The sequence below is a fragment of the Callorhinchus milii genome, unplaced genomic scaffold (genome assembly GCF_018977255.1).
Source record: "Callorhinchus milii isolate IMCB2004 unplaced genomic scaffold, IMCB_Cmil_1.0 Scaffold16, whole genome shotgun sequence".
NCBI lineage: Eukaryota > Metazoa > Chordata > Chondrichthyes > Chimaeriformes > Callorhinchidae > Callorhinchus > Callorhinchus milii.
Window position 1 is genome coordinate 4,190,634 of NW_024704757.1, and position 22,227 is coordinate 4,212,860.

Consider the following 22,227-nt stretch of genomic DNA (forward strand, 5'->3'; position numbering starts at 1 on the left):
TCACCTTTCGTGGAAAGCCATCTGGAACCTGCTAGGCTACAACATTACTAGTTTACATTTAAGAGTATGATTAACAATAGTGTTTTTTGTGCGCAGCCTATTCTGGAGGTTCTCGTGTCTGTGCCAGAGCCCCTACTTACTGAGTCTCAGGTTAAAGGGAGTAATTTGCTAAGGACCACCGTGGAGTCTATCTACTCAGTACCAGAAGCCTGGACCACCACTGGCACACACTTCAGTTATTTTGTCATTCTACATGTGCCAGCTGCGTTGGAGGTAAGATCTTCTTTGAAAAGAAGTATATCACAAATGTACCTGAGATGTTAGTTTTTTCTTCTCAAGAGAGTTGTCGTTTAAAATAGACTTGTTTGACACCTCTTGAACCAACAACAACAACAAAATTACATTTGTAAAGCGCCTTCAGGACTTCCCAAGGTCCTGAACAGTCGGGGATCAGGACCAGAGCATGGGAGGGCAGGGTTGGGATGAGGGAGGGCAGAGAGTTAGGAGGGCAGCTGAAGGCACGGTCAAGAAGCAGGGTCTTAAGTCATGCCTTGAATGAGGCAAGGGAGGGAGCAAGGCGAAGGGATTGTGGGATGGAGGGTGGGGGTGCAGAAAGACTGAAAAGTCCGGCCGTCGATGGTAGAGTGGGTCGGGTGGGAGACATGGAGTAGGCCGGAGCCTGCTGAATGGAGGGAGCGGACAGGTTGATAGGCGGTCAGCAAGTCAGAGATGTAGGAGAGGGCAAGGCCATGGAGGGCCTTGAAAGTCAGGGCGAGGATTTTGAATTCTATCCTCTGAGGGATGGGGAGCCAGTGGAGCCGGGCGAGGGTGGGAGTGATGGGGTCACGGCGCCTGGTGCGGGAGAGGACATGAGCTGCAGACTTCTGGATGATCTGCAGCTTGTGGAGGGAAGAGTTGAAGAGGCCGACAAGGAGGGAGTTTCCATAATTGAGCCTTGAGGTGACAAATGCATGTATGAGGGGTTTGGCAGCCTGCGGTGTGAGGCAGAGGTGGAGTCGGGTAATGTTGCGGAGGTGGGAAAAGGCAGAGCAGGTCATGGCACAGATATGGAGGAGAAAGGACAGTTGAGGGTCAAACAAAACGCCCAGGTTTCTGACTGGTTTGCTGAGGTGGAATTTGCATTTGTGGGTGCTGATGCTCCCAGAGTCTGAGGAGCAGAGGCCTCAGGAGGGCCTCAGTCTTGCTGACATTCAGCTGTAGAAAGTTGGTTCTTGATGTCAGGACTTGATGTCTGACAGACAGTCTGTCAGAATGTCAGTTGTCCTGGAATCGAGGGTTGAGGCAGAGAGATAGAGTTGGGTGTCATCCGCGTACATGTGGAAGTTGACCCCAAATCTGCGGATGATGCCACCAAGGGAAAGTCAACTAAAGTGGAGTTCATTTTAAATAGGATAGAATTGCAAGAATAGGAAGGTCGTTGAACTGAACTTGTGCACTTTGTATTGAAAATCTCCCAACCATTGTTACAAGAAATAACGATTTGTACCTATACAACACCTTTCCAGTAGACAAACGTCTCATAGCACTTCACAGAAATAGGGGCTTTATAATAATAGTAATAAAAATAATCCTTGCACTTGATATAGCACCTTATCGTGTCATCGAGATGTCTCAAATATACGGGATACAATGTATAGTTTGGGACACGACATGTCACGTGAGACGCCAAGACACCTGAGACACCGTCCGGCGTAGAGGGCGCTATATAAATCCCAAGTTGTTGTTGTTGTTGTTGTCATCAAGCGGCGGCCAGGATGGTAGAAGGCAAACTGGATGGAACTTGGTCTTCTTTTGCCTAGCAAATTGTTACGTTCTTATAAGTGAATTGACTGTATATTTTGTGGGCAACACGCAGCAGCCAATTGCATACAGCAGTGTCCCGCGAAAAGTCATGGATTGAGTGACCCAAGTTATTTTTTTTGGAAGGAAGTGACACAGATCAGTTTTAAAAGGGTTTTGAAAGGGTACAAACCAGAGGGTTTTGGAGAGAGAGTTCCAGATAGTTGGAGCAAGATGTCTGAAAGTTCACCCACCCTTGATTTGGAACAGAGGGGATGTTGGGGGTTGGGCAGGGGAGTAGAACCACAGGATATTATAGAAGTAAAACACGTGGAAACATTTAAAAGTTGAGACAAGCATCTTAACGTCAATCCACTGGAGAATAGAGACCCAATGGATCTTGGCAATGACAGGGATGTGATGGGTTTGCAGAGCTTGATGAGGGCAGTGGTCGCATTGAATATAATCATCACCTACAGCCTGCAATTAGAAACAGGCTTGTAATCTCTTCTTCGTGCCTCGTTACTCAATTTTTATGTGGGCATTTTATTGCGTTTCAGAAAGAAATCCGTGTGGTGTTTTCCCATGGGATTCTGAAGGTTCCTGGTGAAAAAGAATCCACTCCCAGACTGAAGAAATGGCCAATTATCAACCTCTCTGCGGCGGGAGCTCAGTACATCCCAGATTCTTTCATTCAGCCTTGTCCTTATGAGAATGAGGATGGGGAACTCAACCAGAAACAGGTGGAGTATATTTAAGATTTGTCAATGTACTAGATAATAGTGTTGCATAAATATACTGAATTATACATGTAAAATTGCTGTGATTCTAACAAGAACAGTGCCTGTTTTAGTGCACTTCTAAGTGGTTCCAATGTGGCCATAAATCAAGCATGCTCACTTAACATGAATATTCAGCCACTGTTGACTGAAGTTTCTCTTCAAAGTACTGTATGTGTTCCTTGCATGCAGCATGAGGTAAATTGGAGATTATAGACTCTTGATTTCTATCCAGCACTGGGCATTTCGAACAGAGGCAGAGAATGAGAAGAAACGTGTGGCATGGGACCTAGAGAAGCGCTGTTTTATGGAGCAAGATGCTTTGGTTCGGTAAGTGCCTAAGTAGGCTGCTCTATACTATAGCTCATAATATATTAAAAGGCAGTCTTCACTATAAATTTCGGAAAGGATTTGTAAATCTAACATTTTTGGGTTGTGTGTCACATGATCCACAGGAACTCTGCTCCACTGGGATCTCTTAATAAAAATGATGATAATAATAATAATAATACTTGCATTTGATATAGCGCCTTATCATGTCATCGAGATGTCTCAAAGCGCTTTGCAGAATATACTGTAAAGTGGATTGACTGTATTTTTGTGGGTGAAACCCGGCAACCAATTGCGCACAGCAGTGTCCCACAAGCAGTCGTGGATTGAGTTGCCAAATTCCTGTTATTTATGTATTTATTTGTTTGCTTGTTTAGAAAATAATGAACTTCGAGGACTGACACTAGACAGACTCCTGAATAAAATGGCATTGGTTTCAGTTTTCATCCAGACTTTAGTTTTAAATGATTGATGGCCACCAAACCTATGACTCAGATCCTTTCATCTGTGGTCGAACTCACAGCCTCGCAATCAAGATAATTTCACTTAGGAGATTCTGACTATAATAATAATGCTAATAAAAATAATAAAAATACTACTAATAATCCTGGTGTTCTACAAAATGGAGTGACTGTGTATAAGTACACAAACATGGCAGCCAAGTTGCGCACAGTGATATCCCACAAACAGCCATGAAGTGAATGACCAGTTTAGCTAGAGGGTTGTTGATCAGGACACTTCCATCTCTTTTTGAGTGCAATAACAACAAAATTTGTATAGCGCCTTTCACGTTGGGAGGACGTCCCAAGGCACTGAACTCTATGGGATCTTGAATTTCTACCTGAACAAGTAGACAAGGCCTCGGTTTAACGTCTCATCTGTTGGGCAGCACTTCCAATAATGCATCGCTGCTGCCAGTACTGCGCTCGAGGTCTCTGTACCCAATGCAAGATTTGATCCCACAGCTTTTTGTCTTGAAAGGCTACCAACTGAACCAAGTCCAAGATGATACCTACCTATTATTTGGCAAAAGGAATTTTAGAGTTGGATCTTTACAGTAAAGGAAATCTGCAATTGAAAGAATGTCAATGAGCGACATGTTTGATTTCTTTAGTTTGTGTAACCAATGTGTTTTTTCTAGCATGCAGAAGCAAATGGCTGAATCCCGCTACTGGCCTGTAGAAATAAAACGTGTACCAATAAGCACTGCGGCAAAGGGAGGAGCAAAATCCAGTAAAATGGATAAGGTCAAGAAATGTTAGCTTCTTTGTGTTCTTGGTTGGCCCTCTGCTCTATGAAGGGCCCTTGTAACCTGTTTTAGTTCTGATGATGGGTCACTCTCAAAACATTTCCCTTTAATGGCTAGATTTTTTTTGCATTCACAGTTTTTCTTTCATCCCTTATCTATTCTATCTGGGCGAAACATTGGACATGTTTCCTTACTCCACACGCCTCGTGTGGTAGCAGTAAGTAGGAACCCTGATGTTAGTTGATTGGCGGATTGCTTTTCTGGGGGTAATAATCCCTTCAAAAAATAATAATGATAATAATTTGGTCACTCAATTCACGGCTGTTTTTGGTGGGACACCGCTGTGCGCAATTGGCTGCTGAGTTTTGCCCACAAAATATACAGTCAATTCACTTTACAGTATATTCTGTGAAGCGCTTTGAGATGTGTTGGAAGACGTGACAAGGTGCTATATCAAATGCAAGGATTATTATTATTATTTCAATATTATCTCTTGAGAGAGTGCAAGAAGACATCCCTCAGCTCTTGATTGACTATGTCCAATCTACCCACAACAACCCCATGCTGTAAATCTCAAGCCATAAACCCCCAGTGATCAATTGACAAGTGGATTTGGTTGGTGTTGTGCAGCCTACGAAAATGTGTAGATTTTAGATAATTTGTTTCTCGAAAATTAAAAAAAAATCCTTGTCTTTCATGTCGGAAGTACATCTCGAAATGCCTCACAGGATAAAGAGTAGAGACTGTGGAACTTTGTAGGTGAACGCGGCAGCCAATTTGCGCTCAACAATGCCCACAATCAGCCATGGAGCGAGTGACCAATTTTATCCGATAGATTGTTGACCAGGACACAGGGAGAAACTCCCTTCTCTTTTCGAAATAGCGCCATTGGATCTTTAACGTCTACCTGTTTAACATCTCATCCAAAGTACAGAACCTCTGACAATGCAGCACACCCCAGCACTGCATTGGAGTATCAGCCTAGTTGAAAAAGCTCAACTTATTCTTCCAGTTTTCCTTTTACTCTTCTTCATAGTATACTCTTTAGTTTTTCTTACTTGACACATCCTGCACTACACTGCTTCGAATGAGTCCGTCATTTCTGAAGTTACCCCGCTTGTTATTTGAAATGTGCACTTATGGCCCTCTCACTGTCTGCAGGCAGAGGATGATGGGCCTATCTCCTACCATGGAGTAGCGTATGTAAATATGGCTCCTTTGTTGTATCCAGGCGCGAATCGGATACGAGGAGCATACCCAATTGTGCCTTTCTACGAGGCAGAAATATTTGAAAAGGTAACGATGATATAACATACTGTACTTAGCAAAACATTTTCTGGAAAAAGTAGCATAAGTGAGATACGGATTTATAGTTCCTATAATAAATAATAATAATCCTTACATTTGATATAGCGCCTTATCACGTCTTCGAGACTCAAAGCGCTTCGCAGAATGTACTGTAAAGTGAATTCACTGTATATCTTATGAGCGAATATCCCATCATGAGTTCAAGAGGCCGAGGGATTGTTAAGGAACCTAAAAGGTCAGAGACAGATTATATAATGTGTGAGAGGCATTGTTTGAGATATTGAATGATTAGGCTAGATGGACTAATGTTGTTTCTGGCCTGAAACTATTACAATGTTACTAAAATATTAATCCATGAGCAGAAATTTACTGTTGCTTTTTGAAATGATCCAAATATAAGAAAAGGAGGTCTTAGTCCAGGTGTTGCATTGAGATTTTGCACGTGTGAATGAGACCATGACATTAATTTTGTGCATGTGATTTAGACGAAACTAAGGTTGAATACAGTCCGGGAACCCCTGGCACCTGTGGCCAAGATAGCACCAGTTTCTCACCCTCCACATACTAAAGGAACCCCCGGTAAGACAAAGGATGAAAAGGGACAAAAGGAAAAGGACTTGAAAAAAGTAAGAATCTTCTGCCTTTTTTCCTGGAATTTTCAGGCCTTGTACTTTAGTCCCATCTGCTGCTGTTTTTTTTGTCATTCTCGTATTGAAAACATATGTACATGAAACGTCCTCTTGATGTAAAAGGCGCTGTGTAAATGTAAATTGTACTGTGTGTATTTGTAGCTATTCCAGAATACTCTGTCAGTTCTATTTTGCAATTTCTAGCACTTGGAGTTTTGTTCAGTACATGCTTACATCCTGCTGTTTACTTGTATTGATGTAATAGAAGAACAGCTTATTTTTATTCCTTCCTTATTTCCTCGGTGCAATTTCTTTCCTGTGACACTCGGTGACTGTCAAGTTGGAGTGATTTGCCAATATACTCCACCACATCTGATATTGCTGACTATGAAGCCTGAGACCGAGTCTGTGTGAGGGCTGACAGCTGATTATGAGAAATGTAGTCAATGACTTTCTTGCTTCTGCAGCTGAGGTTATAAGCAAACTTCAGCTGGCAACAACAACAACAAAATTTGTAAAGCGCCTTTCATGTCAGGAGGTGGTCCCAAGGCGCTGAACCGACAGAGTTACGGACCCGAGCTGAGGGTCGGGGTGGGGGAGGGGGGAGGTAGGGGGGGAAGCAGGGAGATCGAAAGCACGGTCGAAGAGGAGGGTTTTGAGGTTGGTCTTGAAGATGGCGAGGGAGGGGGCGAGAGGGACTGCGGGATGGAGTTCCAGAGAGTGGGTGCAGAGTGGCGGAGGGCTCGCCCGCCGATAGTGAGGCGAACGAGGTGGGGGACGTGAAGCAGGCTGGAGCCCGCTAAGCGGAGGAAGTGAACAGGATGGTAGGGAATTAAGAGGTTGCAGAGGTAGGTGGGGGATCAAGACCATGGAGGGCTTTGAAGGTGAGAACCAGGATCTTGAACTGTATCCTCTGTGTGATGGGAAGCCAGTGGAGTTGGGCAAGGATGGGGGTCGCGGAGCCGAGTGCGGGAGAGGATATGGGCTGCAGAGTACCGGATGATCTGCAGCCTGTGGAGGGAGGATTTGGGGGGGCCGACAAGGAGTGAGTTTGCATAGTCGATCCTCGATGTAATGGCTCGTATGAGGGTTTCGGCGGCCTGCAGTGTGAAACAGTGCCCATAGCACAGAAACTGCCCTGGTCAAGGTCACCAATGACATCCTGACCATCTGTGACCAGGGCTCCCTCTGCCTCCTTGTCCTCCTCGACCTATCGGCAGCATTCGATACGGTCGACCACGCTATCCTCCTCCACCGCTTGTCCTCCCATCTCAACCTTCAAGGCCCTGTCCTTGAGTGGTTTAGGTCGTACCTCTCCCACCGTCTTCAATTTGTTTCCACGAATGGTTTTTCCTCCGGCCCCCGCACTGTCTCGTGCGGTGTCCCTCAGGGCTCTGTCCTCGGTCCCCTCCTCTTCACCCTCTATATGCTCCCCCTTGGCGACATTATCCGCAGACATGGAGTTAACTTCCACATGTATGCGGATGACACCCAACTCTACCTTTCCTCCTCTACCCTCAACTCCACGACCACCGATGTCCTGACAGCTGCCTGTCAGACATCGAGTCCTGGACGAGAGACAACTTTCTTCAGCTCAACGTGCGTAAAACTGAGGCCCTCCTGATTGGCTCACGTCAGCGCCTCCGCACCTCAGGCGCTGACAGCATCAGCATCCAAGGCTGCACTCTCCACCTCTCAAAGCCAGTCAGGAACCTCGGCGTTCTGTTCGACCCTGAGCTGTCCTTTCTCCCTCATATCTGCACCACAACTGGCACCGCCTTCCATCACCTCCGAAACATCGAGAGACTACGGCACTACCTCACCCCTCACGCTGCTGAAACCCTGGTCCACGCCTTTATCACCTCAAGGCTGGACTATGGGAACTCTCTCCTCGCCGGCCTTCCCGCCACCTCCCTCCACAAGCTGCAGGTCATTCAGAACTCTGCAGCTCGTGTACTGTCCCGCACCAGACACCGCGCCCACATCACTCCCACCCTCGCTCGCCTCCACTGGCTCCCCATCCCCCAGAGGATCGAATTCAAGATCCTCACCCTCACCTACAAGGCCATTCACGGCCTCGCTCCCTCCTACCTCTCCGACCTACTATCCCCCTACCTACCTGCCCGTACCCTCCGTTCCTCTGGCTCCGGTCTGCTCCACATCCCCCGCCCCAACCGCCCAACCATCGGTGGCCGGGCCTTCAGCCTCTCAGCCCCTGGGCTCTGGAACTCTATCCCCAGTGCCTTCACCACTTCCTCCCTTTCCTCCTTCAAGGCCGGTCCCAAGATCTTTCTCTTTGACGATGCCTTCAGCTCCCCTCTCGACTCTCTAACCCCTCCTCGCTCCCTTCCTTCCCTCCCCTCACCCTGACCATTTCCCCCTTGCTCGGATCCTGACCCAACTGTACAGAGCCTTGGGACGTCCTTCCGACGTGAAAGGCGCTCTATAAATGGAATCTTGTTGTTGTTGTTGTCGAGCCACTCATACATGAAGCAGATGAGAGTAATTGCAAAGACAAGCAAAGCTATTTGACAAAGGCAGAAGGTTGGATGCTTACTCGGAGCAGGGTATGACCACAAGATCACAAACGTGGTCTGCATGAAGAAGGCCTTTTGGCCCATCTGATCTCATCCCTCAAGAACATCCATCCTAACGTCCCCCAGCTGCTTTTTAAATGAGTCCCAGTGTCCTGGCCTCTCCCACCTTCCATGGCTACCTATTCCAATCATTGATTACCCTCTGCATTTAAAAAAAACTTCCTGGTGTTTGTCCTAAAATTGTCTTTTACAATTCTAAACCTATGTCCTCTTGCTCTACTCTCATGATCCATCCTAAAGTATTGATCTGGGTTTATTTTTTTGTTTTGACGTAACAAACCTTTGGATTCAGAGGTGAGAGCCCCCAAGTATATTGTTATGGCTTTGCACTGCTTGCAAGTTGCCCATTGAAGGCATTGATTGGAAGATACAAGAGACATCGGTCCCAACTATTGATTCTTATCAATATCAGGAGGTTGGGATGGACACCAATGTTTGCTTGGACATTCAACTTTGTGATCAGGCTAAGGGAGCAATCTGCTTGTTCTCATCTCTCTTCAAGGTCCCAATGTAGGTCAAGCTTGTGGCATATTAGACTGGTGTCCAACAGTTTTCCTTTATGGTTCTGAGCTCCTGGGGATGCAGCAGAGTGAGGCCAAGAAGTGAGGGAGGGCTACGGCCTACACAGGCTTGTCTAAGCAGCCTGGAGGACGAGTGGCTTCTATTTGCCAAGGCCCCTCGCATGAACTTAAGAACATAAGAATTTGCTATGCGCAAAAAGACCAACATCCATCGAGTTCACCTTCCACCATCCCGGCAGTTGCTTAACTTGCCGGTGTCCCAAATTCTATACTGTATCCTGAAATATTTTCCACCAGAAATTGTATCTAATATTTTTGAAACGAACAACACTTTCTGTTTCCACCGTCTCCCTTGGGCGCATGTTCCATACGTTTACTACGCTCTCACTGAAGCAACGTTTCTGCAGATTTGTTCTGAATTTATCCCCATTCAATCGTAGGCCATGTCTTCTGGTTCTACAATTCAGTACAAGATAAACACCTTATCATGGTCCCTTCAGAAACTTAAAGACCAGACCTTAATCTACTAGGACCTAGATTAAACAGGTGGTGCTGAGTAAACTTGGTACATGGATTTGGATCTCGAGAACATCAAGCAGCCAGACATGTCATAAGCTAGTCCAGTAAAGGTCCTCCCACGACGCTGAAGGCAGCTGCCCACCTGACAGCTGATGAGGAAACTCGTGAGGGCTGGGGCAACAGCTGCTGGAAGGCACTACCTGGAGTCATAGTTCATGAACACATGTTTGTACATCCAGCACCAGGAATCCACCTTGATTTGGTTTGCAGAGAGGCACACAGCTGCTGCTTGAACTCCAGACTTTCAACTGGTGGATCCATTATTGTGTTCTACAATATTCTGCTAAACTGCAGTAACCCACCTTTATTTTCCTCCTTTCCTTGTTTGTAACATCAATGTTTTCCCAAACATGGAACTGATTTGATGCTTAAATTGGGATGTTTTGGGGGATTGATATTTGGATATTGGATATTTAAGTATCCAATCGATCTTTCTCATGTGGCATTTTATCTGCAGTTTATCTGCATTTTATCTGCAGTTCTTTCAAAGAATGAAAGATAATTCAAGAAAGATAATTCTAATAAATTATTTTACCTGATCTGTTGATTTAGTTTTGCTTTTTTTTCTGGAATATTTTATTTGATGTAAAATGTGTCTTTCATTGAACATTTAATGTAAAACATTTTTGTTTCCCTGTAGAACTCAGCGAATGTCAAGGTTGTTACCCCTATTTTGGAGACTGTAGATGTGGAGCCCGTACCACAGAATATTGAAGGAGAAGTACTGCTTTACACTGTATTATAAAGCATCTTATATTGTACCATATACAACTACATGTGATTATAGGGTAATCTGCAGACTCCAGACTTTCAACTGGTGGAACCATTATTGTGTTCTACAATGTTCTGCTAAACTGCTAAAGAAATTTTATTTTTCACATGCAGTCAAATTAATAATCATTGTATTAAGATACAGTATAAAATCAATAGAGCTTTTAACTGGATTTTTTTATTTGTTCGACAAACTCCCAATAGTGAACCTTGCAGTTTTATGTCCCGATTTCAAAAAAATATATATTTTACAAACTTTTAAATGATTGAAAAGAATGTTTTTATAATAATAATCCTTGCATGTGATATAACGCCTTATCACGTCGTTGAGACGTCTCAAAGCACTTCCCAGAATATACTGTAAAGTGAATTGACGGTATATGCTACTTTATTTTTAATTGTTACTTTGAACTTTTCAGCAATATGTGGAAGCCAGGTCATTCATTGTGCTGGAGTTTGTTCTGGACAAACCGCTGGTGCAGAAACGACCCCCTGAGGAAGTGTCTCAAAGGTACATTTCAGAAGCTGAGTGTAAAAAGCATTCTCTGATACTGTATTGTAAGTTCCTCTTGGTATTTTTCCAATCAATTTTTGATAATGTTTAAAACAATTTTTTTTCACATTACTTCATTTGGGAATTAACTGGTGTGAAAGATCATACATGCAGTGTTTCCAGTAAAATTCAACTGCATTATTGGCATTAAATGGACAATTGGAACGTGCTGATACCTGAGGCATATGCTGTTTATTTCATCACTTGAAACATCGCAGTATTCTGATGTTAGGATGAATCATGATGTGCACAGTAGTAATGTATTTGGGTGCTAACAGGTTACAGCAAAATCATTAGTTCTTTCGTAGAAAATCCCATTCAGTCTGAAAATGTTGGATTCGCATTCTGTGAAACTCTGCCAAGAAAATAATCTGCTCCACCAGCATGGGCCATGCTTTCTTTCAGCCATGATGCTCCCTGCCTCAGTTCCTCCACCTTGCCCCCTTTTTGTCCATCTTCAGTTCAGTTTTAATTTGTATCACCTGGCCACCGTGTCAACCTTTTTTTAATCATTAATTTCTCACTTGCTCAGGATCTCAGAGATGATTCCTCCTCGAGCTCCATTCCCACGTCGAACAGGTGGAGCAGAAAAGGTTGGTGAAGTAACTAATATCACACAAAACAGTAGTGTTGTAACATGCTGTACCACTACACTACCTCCAAAGATGCTACAATTAAGCTAGTCTCTGATCCTAATTGTCTTATAATACTGAATATCATATGTTTTGTTGAACTCTAATTCTTCAGACAAAAAATTGCAGGGTTTATGGGTTAAGAACGAGGACTAGTTGGATAGCTCCCTCAAAGAGCCAGCATGGACTGAATGGCCTCCTTCTGTGCTGTAGGTTTCTAATATTCTAGGATTCTTTGAATCTATTGAAAAAGTTGTGAGTTGAAAATGTATTCGTTAATATAGGGATAATTTTTTAATATAAATTTTCCTCATATTAAACAAACCGCAACATTACAATAAAATAACTGGCAAAAAAGAGGGAAATTTGAGTTACATAGCTTACAGCTACATCAAACTGCAAAAATGTTCTACTTTTTATCATCATAACAATAAATAATCCAAGGAATGGGTGAAGACTTGTATAGAGTATAACACCGGCATGGACTGGTTGGGCCAGATGGCCTGTTTCCATGCTGTACATTCTTGATAAACTTTTGTAAATGCTTACAGTTGGTATAGCACCTTTCACATTGGGAGGATGTCCCAGAGTGCTTCACAATAAGATGGGGTGACTGTGTTTGTTTTGTGGATGAACACAGCGGCCAAGTTGTGCAATGGTCCACAAATGGCCATGGAGTGAGTGACCAATTTTATTTAGGGGATTGTTGGCCAGGACACCAGGAGAAACTCCTGTACACCCCTGTACTGCATTGCAGTGTCATCTTAGACTATGTGATTCCAAGTCCCGACATGGGGCTTGAACCAATAATCTTCTGACTGACTGAGGGTGCTACCACTGAGCCAGGCTGACACTTCGGGGGGGGGAGGGGGTGAAGATTAGTATGTGTGAGGATATGGGCAGTTGAGTTTTGAATTATTGGAAATTATGAATGTTGGAGCTGGGGAGACCGGCAAGAAAGGCATTGGAAATTGAGGCTGGAGGTGACAAATGCATGGATAAGGGTTTCAGATGCATTGGGTGTTAGGTGTGTTTGGGTGGACAGGTTATGTAGTAGAGGAATGTGGTCCTGGTCAGGGATGTGGGGTAGGAACAACAGCTGGAGATCAGACCTGATGTTTAATTTGTGCACAGGATAGGCCGGGGAGGGCAAATCTCTCACATTCATTGAGCCATAATTCCTAATTCAAACCTCAGCTGATATTGAAGCTCAATCGGCCTCTATAAGTGAGTTGGTATCTTTGAACAAAGTGTTGACCATGGTGTGACAGAGAGGTTGTTACAATTTCACCATATTTAATTCCACATAGAAATATTAAAGGAAGTTGGCTTCATTTCCATTGTGTTGTCATGATCACTTTCTTATTTTTCATGCTTAATATTATGGTATGCACATCCTAATGCAAATTCCAAGACTAGCATGGTCCCTTATAGGAATGCACTTTTATTTTGGTAGATAGCCATCTACACACAATGTTACATCCATATTCTATTCGGAAACGTGACTTTTATTCCATGGAGCATCTCCTATCTAAATTGTTTTCTGTCTGTCATAGGCTGTTGAAGACTACCACAGTCAGATATTGAGTGTGGCTGGGATCATCATGAATGAATACCAGGATATGTTTGGAAGCCACAAACCAGAGGACAAAGCCTCATTTGATGGGTACGATCGGGAGGAACACAAACAAAAACTTATGTATGAGCTGAATGCTTCAGGAAAATACTTTGCCTTCAAGGAACAGATAAAGGTAGAGCTTAGTTATGTCTTCTTTGGGGGTGGGGTGGGGGGAGGAGTTGGATCTCCTCCGAGCTGAATTGGCTCCAAGGTGACATCCTTGGTAATGGAATGTCAGAATCGAGTCCATCCTCTGTATCGTTCTTTTGTCCAGTTCCCAAGCCAGATGGGTCTGCAGTATTCCAAGGCACTGCTGATGACAGCACAGCCAGCTGGCTCATCGGCAGGGAGAGGTAGTCACTGGGGGCAGGGAGTTATCCCACTCAGCTCCTGTTAAACCCGCACGCCCAAGCCCTAATGGGTAGGGTGGTCCTAGCTGGATAAGTAGCGGGAAAGCTTGCCAGACAGTGATATCAATTGCAAGCTATGGGGTTTTAGCTGGTTAATTTCCAGCAGTTACCCCAATGCATAATCGGGTCCCCAAGTCTTGGCTCTTGTCTTCTAGCACCTAAAACTCTTTGGAATTAAGTAAGTAGGATGCATGCCTCCTGGGAGAATATTCTATTCCAGAACCAGAAATTTCCATGTGTAGGTGGGATGCATGAAATTCTCCATTTGGTTTGGATACACTTGAGCATGGTGATGGATTTCTGCATGTGTCAGACACCTAGCTGACCAAAAAAATTGACTTCAGCTTGCTCCACGTGAAATTTTGCCAACTGCAGCTACTTCTCATTACAGTTTTGCTTTCTGTACAGTTAGAAAACATTAGTGATGTCAATCCAATTTGATTATATTATAAAACAACAATATCAATCAGTTAAATAAATAGAAATGTTAAGCATTACACCAAATAAAAATAATAATAAATCTTGCATTTGGTGTAGCGCCTTATCACACCAGAAGAACGTCTCACAGCGCTTCACAGGAATTACTGTGAAATGGAGTGACTGTGTATTTGTAGGGAAACGCAGCAGCAATTGTACGCAGCAGTGCCCCAGAAACAGACGTGAAGTGAGTGACCGATTTTATTTGAGGGATTGTTGGTCAGGACACCGGGAGAGAGAAACTCCCTTCTCTTTTCAAATAGTATCATGGGATCTCTAACGTTCACGTGAACAGGCAGACATGACCTCAGTTTAAATTCTCATCCGAGAGACAATGCAACACACCCCCACACCCCAGCACTATATTGGAGTATCAGCTTAGACTATGTGAATTCAGGTCCCAACATGTGGCGAGGAGGAGAGAGCACTACCAATGAATCAAGCTGATACACAATTATATATCCTTTTTTTAAAAACAGTACAAATAACACAAGCATCTTCAAATAAATTGGACATATAAATGCCTATGACATTTGCTGAGTCTTAAATACTATACATTACATTACTGTATATTAGGATCAAACAGAGTAATACATTTTTTCAATTAATTTTCATGATGCGGATGAAAAGAAAGGAATTATTTTACTTATTTAATGAGACATTTCGTAGAGATGACATATTGTTAAAGTTGGTCATTTCCATTTCCAGCATGCAGTTGTGAAGATTGTGCGGGAAAAGTACTTGAAAACGGTGGCCTTTGAGGACAGAGAGCAGCTTCAGTCTTTCCTCAGCGAGCTGTATGTGTACCTGGTGGATCAGATGCACTGTTGTCTGCACAAGGTAGGGAAAGGCTGGATTGGTTTGAAGATTATTTTACAAGATTGGTTTGGGTGAAGGCTCATCTGATTTCATTCCTCAGAACTACCCCCTACCATACATTCATATATCATATACATCCATTGTGGAGTCCTGTAGTTTGGTGGTTAGAGCATTTGCCTGTCAAGCGAGAGGAGCCTGGTTGTTAGTTAATTGCCAGATTGCTTTTCCGGGGGTAATAATCCCATCAAAAAAATAGTAATAATAATAATAATTTGATCATTCAACCCACGACTGTTTGTTGAACACGGCTGTGTGCAATTGCCTGCCATGTTTCGCCCACAAAATATACAGTCAATTCACTTCACTGAGTAGGATGGTGGACATGGAGTCCATTGTAGCTTTCAAGTGAGAAACAGACAGGCATATGAAAGAGAGGGGTTTGAAGGGGTATTGGAATACGGAGAGGCGGTGGGATTTAATTCATCTCCTTGCTCTGTGAGCTAGTGCAGACTCGATGGGCTGAATAGACCTCCATCTGCACTGTATATCGACATCAAGATCCTCACACTCGTGTTCAAATCCCTTCACTCTCTGGCACCTCCCTACAACTCCGACCTGCTCACACCCCATCCACCACTAACCAGCACCTCCGTTCGACTGGCATCGGCCTCCTGCTAGTCCCTCGCACCCTCCGCTCCACAATCAGAGGTCGCGCTTTCAGCCACTACTCCCCAGAACTCTGGAACACTCTCCCTTCGCCTTGCCCGAAGACCGTATATTTTATCAGCAGCCAATTTTCCCGTAGCAATGTCCCACAAACAGCCATGGAGAGAATGACCAATTTTATTTGTAGGATTGTTGGCAAGGACGCCAGGAGAAACTCCTTTCTCTGTTTAAGTCATGCTGTGGGATCTTTAATATCCACCTGAACAGGAAGACAGGACTTTGGTTTGATATTACATCTGAGGGACAGTACCTCCAACAATGCAGTGCATCCCCAGCACAAGTCCCAACATGTGTCTTGAACCCATATCCTTCTGACTCAAAAGCAAAAATGTTAACAAACTAAGCCAGGCTGACATCTGAACATATGGAAGCCACCAATTTATCTCTAATATGGCAGATTTCAGGAGTAATGATCAGTAGGGTTTCTATTGTTTACTTTATAAGCAGAGTTTTGAACACTGATTTGTTCGTATTCTGAATACTTGTCTTTGTCTCCACTCAGATGCTGCATGTGGAACTTCCAGACCCAGTCCCACAATCTATTATTGACAGCATGCACTTAAAACACTTTGCTAATGAAGCTGAAATGAATAACGACTTTGAATTAGCAGCTAAATACTTAGAAGAGGTGAGAGCCTGGGAAGCCGTGCAGATGATTTAGATGTGGAGTCCTGTAGCTTGTAGTGGTCCTGTTGTGGTTAGAACACTCACCTTGCAAGCAAGAGGACCCAGGTTCGATTCCCGGGCAAGGAGAAATGTTAGGCAAGTTTCATTACTTCACATGCCTCTGTTTACCTAGCAGTAAGTAGGAACCTGGTTGTTAGTTGAACGGCAGATCAATGAAGGACTGCACCTTGAACAATGCAGGAGTGACAGCTTAGACTGTATGATTTCAAAGTCCTGATGTACGGTTTGAACTCACAAACTTCTGACTCAGAAGCAAAGGTGCTATTCACCAAACCAGTAAAAGTTTATATTTTGCAGATAACATGGCAGAATGCACATTCCATTCCAAACAAAAGGAAGTTTTCAGGTGCAGGTGGCATACATATGTGAAACTCTGGTTTAAATACATGGTGATGGATTTCCACAGCTGAACAAAACAAAATGATTTGTGTGTCTCTCAACTTCCACATGTATGCGGATGACACCCAAGTCTATTTCTCTGCCTGTGCCCTCGACTCCAGGACCGCTGATGTCTTGACAGACTGCCTGTAAGACATCAAGTCCTGGATGAGAGCCAACTTTCTACAGTTGGACGTCAGCTAGACCAAGGCTCTTCTGATTCGGCTCGTGCCAGTGCCTCCACGCCTCATGCACTGGCAGCATCAACATCCATGGATGCACACTCCACCTCACTGAGCCAGTCAGGAATCCAGGCATCTTGTTTGACCCTCAACTGTCCTTTCTCCCCCACATCCGTGCCATGACCCGCTCTGCCTTCCCCCAACTCCGCAACATTGCCCAACTCTGCCACTGCCTCACCCCTCGGGCTGCTGAAACCCTCATACATGCTTTCATTACATCTAGGCTCGACTATGCCAACTCCCTGCTTGTTGTCCATCACAACTCTTACCTCCACAAGCTGCAGATCATCCAGAACTCTACAGCTTGTGTCCTCTCCTGCATCAGACTCCGTGACCCCATCACACCCACACTCGCCCAGTTCCACTGGCTCCCCATCCCTTGGAGGATTAAGTTCAAAATCGTTGTCGTCACCTCCTACCTCTCCGACCTGCTGATCTCTTATCAACCTGTCTGCTCTCCGCTCAGCGGGTTCCGGCCTGCTCCATGTCCCCCGCCCGGCCCGCCCCACCATCGGTGGTTGGGCTTTGAGCCTCTCTGCACCCATCCTCTGGAACTTCATCCCACATTCCCTTCGCCTCGCTCCCTCCCTCACTTCCTTCAGGGCACACCTCAAGACCCTCCTCTTCGACCGTGCCTTCGGCCGCCTTCCTACTGTCCACCCTCCCTGATCCCAACCCCAATGGCTCAGGCCATAATCTCTGACTGTTCAGTGCGTTGGGACATCCTCCGGACATGAAAGGTGCTTTCCAAATATAATTTTGTATTGTATTTTGTATTGGCATGGAAATGTCTCAGTCTGCAAAATTAAAAAAACACTTTTCTCTACAGCGATTAGCACGTGACCGGAACAGTCCTGACCACTGGTTTGACTATGGTGTCTTTTATCTCGTGATAAATGAGAATGGCAAGGCAGAGGAGTGCTTTCATCAGGCTGTGGCTTTAAACCAGCAACATCTACCGAGGTCAGTCATACCTGCTGATGATCTACCACTAACCTAGGGCCGAGCAACAATCAGTAATGAGATGTTTAGACTGAAACACAGAGCAGCACCACAATGGAGTGAGTGCCTGACAGGGTGGGTATTGGTAGCAAGCAGGTGCCCAGCGCAGGTCAGTCTTTCCCAACAATTGAAGGAGAGAAATCTGATTGGGAATTTTCTCAATTTTCCTCAGAGTCTGACAACAATAGCATGGCACTAACGAGCGTGGCAAAGAGGCTACCTCCTAGAACCGTAGAAATTTATAGGACAAAAGGACATTCGGTCATTCAACAGGAATCCATTCAGTTACTTTATCTATCCTTTCCCTGTAGTTTACTCTTTTTTAGACATTCCTCTAGTTCTCTTTTAAAGCTTATATGGATTTTCCTCCATCTTATTCCCACTTTCGGTGGTCTATAATAAATTTCTAATAGAATAATATTTCCCTTATTTCTCACCTCAATCTTTTCACGCATCCTCCAATCCCTTGTGCTGTAATAGAATCCTTGATTGGTACTGCCCTTTCTTCCTATTCTATCTCCTAAAGTTGTATCTGAATGGTTTATTATGATTTTGTGCTTGATTGAGACTGAATATGCTGGTTATTCTCTAGCCTGATCCTGTGCGGTGTTATTTCATCAATGAATCAGCAATATGAAAATGCTGAGACCTTCTTTCAGAAAGCCACATATGCTGATCCAAAAAGTGTGCTGGCTTGGACAATGCAAGGTAAGGTTCAGAAACTAATAGTTTCAGAATGATATATTCTTATATATTCCCAATTTATATTCAGACTGGTTCAATTCTGACTGTGATCTGACTTCTATGCTAAGAAAGTAAGTCACTACAGTATATAATGACACTATAGCTACCGCTGTAACTACAGCTAATGAATGTTGATGTTAGTTATTAACTCAAGGATGTTTACTGTAAAAACTGGAGTCACCAGACTTTACAGTGAAATATTGTGATATTTGAGATATCAGTGGTAGACTGGTTTGGTTGCACTCCTGCAGAATGTTTACTATTCAGTCATAAAACATGAACTCGTGAAGGGAATAGATAATGTAGAGCATGACAAGCTGTTTTATCTTGTACTGAACAGTAAACTAGAGGAGATGGGCTATGACTGAAGGGGGGTAAATTCAGAACAAATCTGTGAAAATACTACTTTAGTGGGAGAGTAGTAAACTTATGGAACAGGCTCCCTAGGCAGACAGACACTGGAAACAGAATATGTAATTTGCTTCAAGAACAAATTGGATAGATTTCTGCCAGAAAATAATATCTCAGGATATAGTGTATAGTTTGGGACCCGACATGCCAAACGACTGCCAGGATAGTGGAAGGCGAACTAAATGGACCTTAGTCTTTCGCCTAGCAAATTCTTATGTTCTTATGAACTTGACATTCTGTTGCTTTATACTCCAACTCCTATTCTCCTTGGCTTCGTGGATTACTACAACTAGCCCAGCACATCCTTCCGGTGCAATAGCTCAGCTTTTCCACAGGAACCCTTCACCTTTGGCCAACCCACTACCCGCTGTCTCTACTCGACTACCTCTGACCTCCTGCACGTCCCTTGTGCCCCCCGTTCCACCATTATAATAATAATAATCCTTGCATTTGACATAGTGCTTTTTACGTCTTCTCGATGTCTCAAAGCGCTTCACAGAATATGCTGTAAAGTGAATTGACTGTATATTTGTGGGCGAAACACGGCAGCCAATTGAGCACAGCAATGTCCCACAAACAGTCGTGGATTGAAAATGACCAATTTATTATTGTTTTTGGTTTTTGGAAGGATTATTATTAGGTGTGTGGAATAAGAAAACTTGCCCAAGGTTTCGCCCTGCCTGGAATTGAATCCAGGTGTCTTGCCTGCAAGGCGAGTGCTCTAACCACTGAGCTACAGGACTCCACATTGGTGGCCATGCTTTCAGCCGCTACGCCCAGAATCTCTGGAACACTCTTCCTCTATCCCTCACCTTGCCTCCAACTTCCTCATCTTTAGGTCACATCTGAAGACCTTCCTCTTTGACCGTGCCTATGGTCACCTCCCCCTTCCCCCAGTTTGACGACATGCTCCGCCACTGTCAAGCGCTCTGAGACACTACCCTGCATGAATACCTGGCATTTCATTCATCCAATTTTCAAATGAAATAATTTGTTCTCTTTAAATTGTTCTGGAGCAGGATTATTCTATGAAAGTCAGGACAATGCAATTTTATCAGAAATGGCTTTCTTCGAGGCAAAGAAGCAACATCAAGCAGCTCAAATGCTGCTCAGGTCTCTAAATGCAACATTGGACATAAAGGAACCAGAGACATCATTTGGAGTTGATAGACCCTACGACAGAGGTAAAAAGTACATTCTTAATATTGTTGGGGAATGCTGGTGCTCATTGTTTATTTTTATTTATAAAGTTAGGCACCAGCCTAACAATAAATATTTGTCTGAGGGATGGTGGAATGCATTGCCTTTCACATGGGGAAGAACATCTCAAGACACTGTACAGTCTGGGATTTGCACCCGAGCAGGGGTTTGGGATCAGGACAGGTGGAGGGTAGGGGTAGGAGAGTGACTGGAGGCGCAGTCAAAGATGAAGGTCTTGAGATGGGCCTTGAAGGAGGGATTTCAGATTTTAAGACTGTCTCCTAGCCTGAGTAATAATAAACCTTGTATTTTATACAGCATCTTTCATAGCAGGATTCACAGGGTTTACTTTGTAAGCAAATGCAGCAGCCTTTTTGAGCACAGTGTCCCACAAATAGCTATGAAATGAGTAACCATTTTATCTTGGAAGATTGTTGGCCACAAAACCGGGAGAAACTACCTTCTTTTTTCGAATAATGCCATGGTATCTTTAACATACCAACAAACAGGCAGACAGGACTGCAGTTTAATGTCTCATCTGAAGTACGGCATCTATGATAATGCAGCACATTCCCAGCATTGCATTATAATGATAATAAATAATAATAATCCTTGCATTTGATATAGCGCCTTACCACGCATTGGAGTATAAGCCTAGACTGCATGAGTCCAAAGTACTAGCGTGGGGATTGAACCTTCTGACTCAGAGGCAGAGTGCAGCCAACTAAGCCAAGCTGACACCTTGAGTCATGAGCCAAAAATAATTGCAAATCTTACCTATGGTTTGGTGTTCCTGAATACCGCTTGTCAGACACTGCACATTCCTGAGGTTGGGTGGTTATACATCAGCGAAGGTTCAATGCTTCATTCTTGCGGTTTGTAGTAACTTATAAGCACAGTTTTGCTGTATGTTTTGTTTCAGCTTCTCACGATGGCAGTTTTCCTGGAAGTGAAACTGGGACCCGAACCTCCAGCATTGCATCTTCCAAACCCTCTGGTGATGGTAAAATAGGGAAAATTGGAGGATCCAAAAGTTCAAAAACCGGTTCAGGCGGTAAAGGCAGGCAGAATTCTGTAAAATGTATGCAGTTTTTTTATTTGCCTTTTCTTCTGCACCTCCTCCAATAAAAACTCTCAGTTTTTGTAACTTGCATTTTCCCAGATTGCTTGGCAGGTCTGGATTGATCAGCTGGAGAAGGTAAAAATAGTGAAATCTTAGTGATTGCTGTTTTTCTTCTAATCAGGCCCCACTTCCAAATGATGGGTGTTGTGAGGAAATATATTTAGTAACACAGATGGCAACTGATTAAACTCACTAAAACTTTAGTAGGAAGGTTTAAATTTGTGGCTGGTTCCTGTTTTGTTATGAGCTATTTTGACTGTCCTCCACATATCCACTAAGATTTTTTTCATTTATTTCAGCTGGATCCAACAGCAAATTAATTTCTGATAGCAAATTGAACGTTGGAGGATCTGGCTCAGTCACACGTATGCGCGCTAAGTCAGTCTCCTCCAGTGGTGGATCGAAAAAAAAGATGAGTTCTATAAAAGGTAAGCAAGTCCTTTATTTTTCTTTCTTTGAGCTCCTCCAATATTTAGTTACAACACCTCTCAACTCCATATGTTTCCTCCATTGAGGGAGAGGACAGCAACTTTGACTTCCTTCATGCCAAATTTTAGTCCAAGAACTGAATTCACAAGATTGGTTTGATGAAGAAACCCTTCAGTCCATTTGATCCCCTCCTAGAATACCAGAAAATGATAT

General features: G+C 43.8%; 1 protein-coding gene across 2 annotated transcripts in view; it reads left to right on the forward strand.

The window, feature by feature from the left end:
• The window catches only part of cfap70 (cilia and flagella associated protein 70), a 43,309-nt gene that overhangs the window by 11,790 nt on the left and 9,292 nt on the right, over window positions 1-22,227 (forward strand). Inside the window, exons 6-22 of one of the 2 annotated variants that reach the window (XM_042341234.1) lie at window positions 97-273; window positions 2,361-2,543; window positions 2,815-2,909; window positions 4,051-4,156; window positions 5,320-5,454; window positions 5,952-6,092; window positions 10,433-10,513; window positions 10,983-11,074; window positions 11,649-11,709; window positions 13,305-13,499; window positions 14,962-15,093; window positions 16,301-16,426; window positions 17,935-18,068; window positions 18,700-18,815; window positions 20,282-20,446; window positions 21,385-21,543; window positions 21,885-22,013. In XM_042341234.1, coding sequence (XP_042197168.1) covers window positions 97-273; window positions 2,361-2,543; window positions 2,815-2,909; window positions 4,051-4,156; window positions 5,320-5,454; window positions 5,952-6,092; window positions 10,433-10,513; window positions 10,983-11,074; window positions 11,649-11,709; window positions 13,305-13,499; window positions 14,962-15,093; window positions 16,301-16,426; window positions 17,935-18,068; window positions 18,700-18,815; window positions 20,282-20,446; window positions 21,385-21,543; window positions 21,885-22,013 — 2,227 coding nt within the window. The remainder of the gene's footprint in view (window positions 1-96; window positions 274-2,360; window positions 2,544-2,814; window positions 2,910-4,050; window positions 4,157-5,319; window positions 5,455-5,951; window positions 6,093-10,432; window positions 10,514-10,982; window positions 11,075-11,648; window positions 11,710-13,304; window positions 13,500-14,961; window positions 15,094-16,300; window positions 16,427-17,934; window positions 18,069-18,699; window positions 18,816-20,281; window positions 20,447-21,384; window positions 21,544-21,884; window positions 22,014-22,227) is intronic. The other variant, XM_042341235.1, reaches the window with a different exon arrangement.